This window comes from Camelina sativa, chromosome 1 (genome assembly GCF_030686135.1).
Source record: "Camelina sativa cultivar CO46 ecotype springtype chromosome 1, ASM3068613v1".
Lineage (NCBI taxonomy): Eukaryota > Viridiplantae > Streptophyta > Magnoliopsida > Brassicales > Brassicaceae > Camelina > Camelina sativa.
Window position 1 is genome coordinate 24223247 of NC_141880.1, and position 10668 is coordinate 24233914.

The 10668-nt window shown below is 34.7% G+C and overlaps 1 protein-coding gene and 1 pseudogene across 2 annotated transcripts; both read right to left on the reverse strand.

Moving 5' to 3' along the window:
• Window positions 1–125: 125 nt before the first annotated feature.
• Window positions 126–3383, reverse strand: LOC104700523 (proline-rich receptor-like protein kinase PERK4). Its single transcript, XM_010416051.2, has 9 exons — window positions 3138–3383; window positions 2333–2953; window positions 1696–2253; window positions 1512–1598; window positions 1332–1402; window positions 1163–1239; window positions 941–1085; window positions 684–845; window positions 126–586 (listed from the first exon to the last, which is right to left on the reverse strand). Exons 2-9 carry the CDS (start codon window positions 2880–2882, stop codon window positions 338–340), a joined length of 1899 nt encoding a protein of 632 aa, XP_010414353.1. The 5' UTR covers window positions 2883–2953; window positions 3138–3383; the 3' UTR covers window positions 126–337.
• Window positions 3384–4101: 718 nt separating this feature from the next.
• On the reverse strand, window positions 4102–7664 carry LOC104710383 (uncharacterized; annotated as a pseudogene). Its single transcript, XR_015563691.1, has 16 exons — window positions 7270–7664; window positions 7057–7176; window positions 6787–6974; window positions 6608–6687; window positions 6242–6472; window positions 6087–6155; window positions 5953–6003; window positions 5796–5854; window positions 5706–5712; window positions 5409–5498; window positions 5254–5328; window positions 5055–5153; window positions 4837–4962; window positions 4656–4748; window positions 4484–4561; window positions 4102–4405 (listed from the first exon to the last, which is right to left on the reverse strand). The product of XR_015563691.1 is annotated as an uncharacterized LOC104710383 (transcript).
• Window positions 7665–10668: the final 3004 nt, after the last annotated feature.

Genomic DNA, 10668 nt, shown 5'->3' on the forward strand with positions numbered 1-10668 from the left:
AAAACAGAGAGCGTCAGGGTTTTCTAACCGGACCGGTTTAATTGTATCCCGGTATAGATTCTGGTTTAAGTCCGGTTTAATTTGGTAGATTATGAAAACAGAGCATATAGAGAGATACAATCCAAAATCAAACAATAGTAGTTTTCATGTTTGAATCAACCTCAGAGCAGAGAATCATACACAGACGTAACGATCTAAAACATAACACAACTTAGTCGAAAAAGTAAATAAAAAAAAATTCAATCAATGAAATGACATTGCTTTAAAAGCTTACATTGGTTCTAATCTCAGAACCCTCAAAATCTCTTCTTTTATCATTTCATTCATTGATTCTCTCTCATTGAAGAGCAGGAGGGCTTTTAGTTGACATCTCTCTGGAATCATGACTGGCTGTTCCTTCACTTTCACTGATTGGGAACTCTTGGCTTGATAAAGCTATCTGTCTGAACTTCTTCATGTCAGCGTTGTAAGATGTCTGACTATAATCCGAGCTTGCTCCTGATGACCCGTAAATGTTACTGTGTCCTGGCTTCACACCTTCGGTTAAAGCATCTAGTGACACTTCTCCTTCTAATGCTCTCACTATCTGAAAACCAATACATGTTTTTTTGTTATTATTATTATCTTACCAAAACAATATCAAAAGTTTATGTTATATATAATATAAGTTTGATTTACTGTACCTGGCTCATCTTTGGACGTTTACGGCCAGAATGGCGAATGCTAGCAGCAGCACAAGTCACCATTCGAGCCATTTCTTGTGGGTTGTAGTTGCCTTCAAGCCTTGCATCTGCGAGCACGTTAAAGTTTCCATCTTCTAGTGCTTGAACCATAAGAGGCCGAGCCTGTATTTATTTATAATTAAGAAGCAATCATCAGTGCCAATAAAGGCGGAAACATTCACAATTCTTGTATAACAAGAAACTTATTTAGGATATACCCAATCTACTAAGGTGTCATCCATGGTGCTGCTATTATCAACCGGTCGTTTACCAGTTATGAGTTCGAGTAACATGACGCCGTAAGAGAATACATCGGACTTCTCTGTTAATTTACCGCTAGATGCATACTCTGGAGCAAGATATCTACACATGTTTTTGTGCAGAGAAGTAAAATTAGACCAGTACAAAGGTTCTGTTTCTTGATTGACGCGAACACTTACCCGAAAGTTCCCATCACACGAGTAGAAACATGAGTGTAGTTATCAGAAGTTAACTTAGCTAATCCGAAGTCAGCCACCTGAATTCACAAATGTCATTAAGTCATCATCAGCTTTAGCAATGTTACCTTAACAAAAACCAAAAACTGGAAGGCGGATACTAGTTTATCACCATAGCATCAAAGTTGAAGTCCAAGAGAATGTTTGCAGACTTGATGTCGCGGTGAATGATTCGAGGATGGCCTGTGTTGTTTTCTCAGCCAAAAAAGAAATCACTAGTCAGAGACAAAGCTTTCTATGTTTCATGCAACATTAGTTATAAGAATGAGACTGGTGAATGTTTGAAACTTACAGTCTTCGTGAAGGTAAGCGAGTCCTTTCGCAGCTCCTAATACGATACGCATCCTTGTGGAGAAATCCATTACCGGAAGATTTTTCCCTGAACCAACAACAACAACAACAAAGGTTACAATTTTCTTGAATCTTAATAATTTAGAAAATAACTTTGTGCTATAAGTTGTAAGTGGTCTAGTTACCATGAAGATGATATTCCAAAGTATTGTTAGGAACAAACTCATAAACCAACATCCTCTGTCCATCAGCTATGCAATATCCAACCAAAGAAACAAGATACCGATGATGCACACGGCTAATGATATCGACCTCAGCTTGAAACTCTCTCTCTCCTTGCCCACTACCAGATTTCAAACTCTTAACCGCAACTTCTTTCCCGCTAGGCAACACACCTTTATGGACATACCCGAATCCTCCCTGCCCTAAAAGGTTAGAATCCACAAAGCCTCCCGTTGCAGCCGCAAGCTCTTGGTAAGTAAAAGTGCTTTTATTGAATCCAAGGGCTAAAGCAGGCGAAGGAGGAGGCAAAACCGGGCGTGCTGGTCCAGAGTACAATTCAGAATCTTCTCCGCTTGTAGGCATCCGCGGTGGAGGAGGAGGCGGTGATGGTCCACCGCCTCCCCAACCACCACCAGGAGGTTGTTGATTTTGGCCTTGTGAATTTATGTGCCAATTTGGATAATTCTGTGAAGCATTGTTGCTGTTGTTGTTGTTGTTTCCATAGTATTGATATTGATTTCCTGAAACAATAATATAATGAACAAACCTAATCTAAGCTTTTAAAATTAAGTTAAAACATATGTTGTTGTTTTTTTATACCTTTCATGGGTTCATCAGGATAGTAAGAATCTTGTCTCTTCTTTTTGCGTCTAAGACAAACAATGATAAGCACAATCATCAAAAGTGCAGCTCCAACTAATACACCTATGATGATCCCCGTATTCATATTACTTCCTCCTCCTCCTCCACCGGTTCCTCTGTTGCTGCCTCCTCCAGAAGGAGTATTTTCCGAACGAGAGCCGCCATTGTTGTCTCCTGACGGCGTCGATCTGCTTCCACCGTTATCTCCATTATTCCTAGAAGGAGGAGAAGGAGGAGAGCCGCGTGCTGGTGGAGATTCATTTCCACTACCGCTCTGTGGCGGTGCGGGAGGAGAATTATTAGAGGCATTGGGAGGAGAAGGAGCTTGTGGAGCTGGTGGAGATGTGGAATCAGGAGGTGGCGATGATGATGAGCCTCCTTGAGGAGGAGTAGGAGTAGGAGGAGTAGGAGCCGGGGGAGAAGAGGAGGTTGAATTGGTATTAGACGGTGGAGATGGGGAAGAGGTAGAGTTTGATGGAGGAGGAGCAGATTCAGGGGAAGAAGCCATCGGAGATCAAAATTTTCCGGTAACGAAAATATAAAACTCTCCGTCTTCTCTCCCTTAACCACTCAATTATTCTAAAAACAAAAACGTAATAGAACAGATCATAATCAAAATGTTTGTTAATTTGGGCATAACCTCTTTGTCTTATTATGTTTCGTTAGATCGTTTAAAAAAAAAAAAAAAAAAAAACAGGTAACAATGCTAAATATGAAAGATTAGTACAAAATTAGTTAAAGAGATTAGCATGAAATTGTGTACCTTATAGAAAGAGATTAAGGGGGAGAGATCCGAGTTTTTGAGCATTTGGGTGAGAAAATGATTATAGGAATAAGGGAGATTTTGAGATTTGCTGTGTCTTCATTCCGAGAAACAAGCCTATTCTTTCTCTCTCTGTCTGTCTTAATAACAGTTTTGTGTGTTTAGTTACTAATAATTGTAATAATCTCCGGTCTAATTTTTCTCTTTTAGGCTCCGTGATATTAGGGGAACTGAGGATTGTTGATTGAATTCCACGTAACCCCATGCATTCTTCTTATTCGTTTACCTTTGTTAGGTAAATCTCTTGTTTAATATTGTACGCCGAATTATATTACTCCTCTCTAGATCATTCCACGTGGTTTTTTTGACAACTTAAATCAATACTAGAAAAAGTAGTGTAGTTGCAGATTTATTTTTGAACAGTTTTATTGGTGTGGGTATAAGTATAACGAAAAGCGGTTATGTGAAGTTATTACAAAAACTATGGTACGAATATTGAGCTAAATCTTGGTTTTAATCTCACATGTATATTGAAAAAAAAAGACAACATGTGCTGCGTCATGATTCTCAATCTTGTTCAAGTCGCAAAAATGACCCCATCACAAGTAGTTTATTTTAGAGTTTTTGAATTTTGATCCTTAATCATTGATAAAGTTAATCCCATGATTCATTCGTTAGAGTCTTTAATTTATACGATAAACCAGTAAGACAAGCAATATACAGTATATTCTTTATTTAGATAGCAATAGGTTCAAATTTAAGTACTAAGCATTTTTTTTTTTATCAAACTAAAGTACTAAGCTTTAGTATGATCAGTTTGCCAATAAGCAAATATATGAAATGTAAATCCCTATCTCACCCATCTTCTTTTAGTCATACGCCTTCTTTAGAGGAAACCAGTAAAAAGATGTTTATAGAGTACTAGATTGGAGATAGATACTATACAGAACTTAAAAGAGACTTGCCAAAAAGATTATTTAAGATTTTATGGAACCAAAAAAAGTTATGTAAAGAGGTTATGTATATCATCTTGTCATTGTAATCAAAATAATATTTTTTTTCCTGCGTACGCAACTATATTAGTTCTTCACTCGAAAAGTATCTTCATATTGAAGTCAAAATATTCCACTAAGTTTTCTTTCTTCTGTATAATATTTCATGAAACTTTTATATATATGCTTTAAGAAACAAGAATCCTCCTGCGTGGATCATGGTGGGGTTGTCCTATATCTTTGGGACACACCAGTGTCTGACAGTGTATCCCACACCTGCACATATATTCATTAGTTTCCTATAAGAAAAAACATTAATTTGTTATATCTTGTAACATCAAAATCTCTACTCACATTTAGCTTCCCCTCTGAGCCACCAATAGCGAGTAAGAAGGGGCAGTCCGCAGAGAATGAGACAGAAAACACTTTTCCCTGTTTGATGCCAACGTTTAGAATGGGTGAAAACAAAGAAACCAAAGAGAAACAAGTGGGAGAAAGAAAGAAAAAACTTATTAATGGCTCTTACCGCAGTTGGCATGTGTGTAGCGATCAATGATGGTTGATTGTTTGAAAGATCCCAAAGTTTCACACTTCCATCCTCAGATCCTGTAGCCAAAAGCTGCACATCTCGGAGACATAAATCTAAACCCACTATACTATGAATTAATATGCTAAGACACAAGAGAGAAAGAGAGACATGTATGTACATTGGGCGCATGTATGTTGTATGATATGGAGGGGACTTCAGCATCATGAGCATGGAGAATGAAACTTGGTGATAAATCAGAAGCACGTATATCAAAGCCTTTCACAGTTCCATCTTGGAGCTTCGCCTAACATGGAGAAGAAAGAAAAGATAATGAGTCACATCAGTTACCTTAGATATTCACATGCCCATCAGAAGAGAAAAGAAAGATTAATGCACCACAAAGGAGTGTTCACTATGAGGATCCCAGGCCAAGCTTTCGATTTCGCCCTTGGTAGACCATTTCAAACCTGAGTGCGAAGGGTCCCTTCCATCTTTCTATAACATATATACATATAGATATTAACAAAAATCTGATCAGCATAATGATAAAGGCTAATGTACAAGACTCGACACATGGATGGAACGAAATAGTCACCAATACAACTGTGCAATCACGGGATCCACTGAGGAGTACTTCTGGAGCATAATGGTTCCATGCGACCGCCTGAACCTGTTAGTCAACCAACACACACAATAAACCATGAGAATGCCACAGATGCTTGACAGATCATGGAAACAGTTTTCACCTACCTCATTCATGTGATGCTCCATAGTGAGCTTGCATTCCCCTGTAGCCACATCCCAAACCTTAACTTTTTTTCTCGGAACTGGCACTAGCAACTATATTCATGGGCGGAGCTAGGGTAGAAGCATGAGGGTCAATTGACCCTGGTGAAATTTTCAATTTAGTTGAATTTTTAGGAAAAAAATCAAATTGACCCTGATAAAATAGCAGAATTGACCCCTATAAAAAAAATTAATAACACAATTGACCTCTTAAATTATATTTTAACCGTGATGAATTGAATTGCTAGCTCCGCCAGTGACTATATTCCTATTGTTGTTTCAGTTAAAATCAATAATGAGAGCAAATCTTGATGATAATTTTCAATCATCAAAGAGCTTAAATATGTATACCTAAACTCCTTGTTCCAAGCAAGATCAATCACTGATTCAGAGTGGCAATCTACTGATGTCTAGAGTGAGAGAAAGACAAGTAACAAAGTTACAACATGGCACATTTTAGAATAATAGAGGATAGCTAAAATAATTTTCAAAAGCTGGTTTGTCACACCTGTCCAGCTATTCGTCCCAGTTGTACACAAGGTAGCAGCTCATCATCCACCTGAAAGCAGTATATAATCATAACCTAATGATAGATCATAAACAAACGTACACCATCATTCAAAGCCAGTTTAAATTACAGACATGATCAAGATCCCATATCTCTATAAAGGAGTACTTCATAGACCCGATAGCTACAAAGTTCCCGGCCAACTCCAAAGCAAAACTTGGAGAAAAATAAAAAATGAAAAATCACTCATAGCAAAATAAAAACAAAAAATAGAGCTGCTTGGATACACACACTAACCTTTTTCCCCTACTTTGAGAGGACAATCAAGCCATGCTGTGCACAATGGAACCTCGGGTATAATTACGTCATTACGAAGATATAAGTTATGGGTGCCATTAGCGGTTTCCTCGTATACATAGACCTCGAGATAGTTGACTCTATGTTTAGTAGTGGCACAGATGATCAGTGAATCAGTTGGCCTAATTGTCATATCATCGAGATCCTCTGAGTCATAGTTATCCTAAGGTACACCAACATGATAAAAGCAGCGGACTTAGATGGTTAAAATGTTTATTAATTAGTATTTACTAAGGTTGCAAAATAACCAAAGGTTTATTATTGAGAGTATCCTCAAGGTAGTTTCAATATGACTAACCTCAGTATTCTTTAGGTATGGATCCATCTCATTGCTTGGATAATAAAGGTCTCCTTGTCCAGAGCTAAACAGTTCAATTTCTGAGTCCAACACAAGAATGAAGGAAAACTGTATATTAACATATGCAATACAAGAATGAAACTATGTATAGGAAAAAGAAAGAGCTGACATATATATACCATCATCCTCTTCATCATAGTTATCCATGTCGAGTTCTTTCAAGAAGTTGACTACGTTATCAGGATCTGTAGAAGAAGAAGAAGCACCCTTGCTTATGGAACATGGTTTTCCAAGCGATTTTGCTACAGATTTGGCATGTGAAACTTCACAGTTCTGTATTTCATCGTCCATATCCATGTCACTGAGACTGTATCCAATGTAAATGTAATCAATGAATGACTCTCTCCTTATAAAGACCAGATAAAAAGGAAGAACTGTCAGTCTGTCACCTTTTCTTGAAAGTGCCATTATGGATAAGCTCTTTGATTTCCTCCTTAGAAGGAGGTTCAGCCGCATAGGGCATGGCCTTTGATGCCCCTTTTGGTATCCATGAAAGTGAAGTTATCATTCTGCAAAATCAAATCGGAAGAGAGATTAACAAAGCATGAATTAGCTAATGTCGTCGTCTCTGTCTTGTTGGAACTTGGAAGAGCAAAACTTACAGCTATGTCTGTTAGCGACCGAAGAAGAGAAACAAAACGTTCTTTCTGCTTCGATCTCTCGTTTTAAGCTATAAGAGAAACAAGCTTAGATTAATATGAGCCATCAGCTCCACAAATACGAAAACGACAGTAACCCTAGGGTTTAGGGCTCATGTAGCTGTTAAGATGGGCTTTCTTTTTATTTATATCCACTAAATAATCGGGTTCTACTTTATACTATCTAGTATTTTTAAAGTCCAATACCATTAAAAGTTAACGATTTCCCTAAACATAGTTTTGTTGAGAAGAGTAAGAAGAGATAGATTCAAAATTCATATCTTGAGGATTGTAGATTGTAGTGATTGTGACAACATGAATCACATTGACAAAAATGATAGACTATCACCGTGATTGGTAACACACTTTTAAAATTTTAAAAATGTTTAAAGTCTTGACAGCCAATTTTTTGTCAACCACAATTTTTTGGCTTTTAACTTTTTTAAAAGTCATTCTTTTTTTTCTCTTCTTTTTTTTTTTTTTTTTTTTTCTAAAGCATCAAATTCATGCTTTAAAACTAAACAATTTTTAAAGCATTCTTTTTTTCTCACTTTTATATTAAAAAGTTCTACAAAAATATATATAAATATTTTACATAGTTTATTTTTATAAATTAATTATTCTCATTTTTTTCTCTTTCTTTTAAGATCCATTTCAATAATAAATTTTATTTTTTCATCATCATCACTAATAATACTATAAAAGAGTTTATGAAATTCATGATTAATAAGAGAACAACATTCAAACAATGCATTGATTAGTGGTTAATAGATTTTTTTTTATATTTTTGCATTATTGAAAACTTTAATAAGTTAATAAATTGATGTCTACAACTTCAATGATTTATTTCTTATTCTTATAGTTGTTTGTTTTTAATTATTTTTAATACAAAATCACATATTTGATTGACTTATATTTTCAAAATTTTATTTTATCATTAATGAAATTTATTTTGTCATTAAAGTGCTATATGAATTGATTTATGACATAATATTTATTTATTAGTAATATTTATACTAATAATAAAAATAATAGCTACAACTTTAAAAGTTCTTGGTAAACAATCAGATTTTAACAGTTAAAGTTTTTACAGTCAAACCATCTACATCCAAATTCTCTACAGCTAAAATTTTACAGTCAAAGTCTTTACAGCCAAAAGTAACAGCCGTTACCAATCAAGGCCTATATAGTACCGTAATTTAATTTATCATGCAAGTGAAAGTAAGTGGGTAGTTATTTTTTATTGCATGATAAATTTTTATTATTTTATCCATATATACAAAATATTAGCAGTTCCAAAAAAAAAATTGTTTATTATACCATTTTCGAATAACATTTTAAACTTTCAAAATTATTCAAAATTTTTAAATATTCCTACAACTTATTTTAAAATATAACTTAATATATTAAAATCTACTTAAAACATTATCTGTTTATTATTAACTATAAGTGGTAAATTCATTATTAAGCCAAGGAGTAGTAAAAGCTTGAGATTGTTTTTTATTATTTAATTTAATGTAACAATTTCCTTAAAAAAATTGATTATTTATATATATATATATTAATCGGATTAATAAGAAATAATTTATTTATCATTTTAAATATAATTTTAGAATTAATCTAATTAAAATAAGTTGATTAATTTTACTTAATAGTAAGTTCAATATAGGAAACGTTTTGCTACCATAATAATCAAAGGTAAAATTGTTAAAAAAACCCTTCTATTTTCCTACGAATTCTACTACAAAAAAACATTTTTAAAAAAAAAGTTCCTATTAATATAAATTGAGATTCATACCGGACAATTTTTTTTTTCAATCTAATGTAAAATTATATTCAGAAGAAAAATAAACTTTGTTACATTGTTAATGCAAGACTGTTTTTAAACTTGAAAATAAATCATCTTGACTAAAATCTGGCCGCAAACCCAATTTGAATGCGAGAGTCTCTTTCCTCTCCCAAGAGTGCTCATGCGGTTACAGACATTCTTGTCGATCAATTTTACCAGTTTTTGCAATGTTGACGATGTATCCCCATGGCGTCTATCAGTTCACTCTCGCCAAAGAGAATGTATAGTGTTTTAAAAAGTGTACCCCAAAAAAAACCTTTGTGTTGTATCCAGTTCATTACCCACAAGTAAAGCCATAACCTCTACCCACAAGTAAAGCCATAACCTCTTTTCAGTTAGCCGTGAATTTGTTTAACAATAGTCTTTTCACTAGCGCCTCCCACACATGCTGTGAAACAGAACATTGAAAAAATAAATGCTCCCTTGTCTCCATTGAGGGTCTGCAGAACACACAACTTTGAAAAAATAAATGCTCCCTTGTCTCCATTGAGGGTCTGCAGAACACACAACTTGTGTTGACATTTGAGTTCCATAGTATCATCCCTTCCCTGTTGCTATTCTGTTTTTTGCCACCAACAATGTAATGAAGGCATGCTTAGGAGTAGCATGGGGGAATTAGATAGCTTTGTATACAGGACACTTTTTTATAAAATGATTTTGTAGAAAGATGGTAAATCTTCCCACCATCGACTTTTATTCTCCTCCTTTGAACCGTCTGCCATCCCTCCCCTTCTTCTTCCCTTAACATCTTCTTAAACACACTTGTTATAACTTGAGGTAACACATGTATATATGTAGTTCGATAAAAAAACAATGCTAGATCTTGTCTTTCCAAGTTTCCCTTTGTCTCTCAAGGCTCTCCCTATCTCTGGCCACTTGGTATATGTAAAAAGTGGTTCTGAATTGTATCTGTTCCTATTTTGTTCTTACAGTTTCAAACATATCACTTCATTTTGTTCTTTTGTCATATATCACTTCACTGGTAATACTGTTACAAATTTCTCCACGCTACAATAATAAACAAATTGCATTCTAAATTTCGGGAATAATATGAAATATTTGTATTCAATGATTATCGGTATCATCCTTACAAAAACACATCTTATAATAGATACTAGGTACGTATTACAGCACGGGATGGCATATGTTGTAATTAATTTATGTATATTTCAAATGCATAAATATTTGGTTTATGTATTTTTATAATTTTGAAATTTTAAATAGTGTTTAGTAGTATATTTGGTGTACTTACATGGTAAACGTTAAAACATATTTAGATAAGTATATTGTTTAGACATTGCTAATCCTTTGCACGGTAACAAATATACAATGAACATTTTGCAGTTTAAATCCAAATATCAAATTTTAATTTGGTTTTAGTTTGGAATATTGCAAGTATATAATCTACACGTAACTATTTTTAGAATGGGAAAGACATCTCCTCCCATTCCTTCTTGTCATGTCCCGTCCTGTTTCATCTCGTCCCTACCCGTAAATTTTTTTATGTCCCATAA

Bases quoted from the DNA above. Each gene is read 5' to 3' on its own strand.
- LOC104700523 (XM_010416051.2), bottom strand. From the start codon at position 2,882: ATGGCTTCTTCCCCTGAATCTGCTCCTCCTCCATCAAACTCTACCTCT. The intron at 1,086-1,162 runs GTAAGTGTTCGC...AAACATGTGTAG, and splicing joins CGTGTGATGGGAACTTTCGG to ATATCTTGCTCCAGAGTATG. The intron at 587-683 runs GTACAGTAAATC...ATTGGTTTTCAG, and splicing joins AACGTCCAAAGATGAGCCAG to ATAGTGAGAGCATTAGAAGG.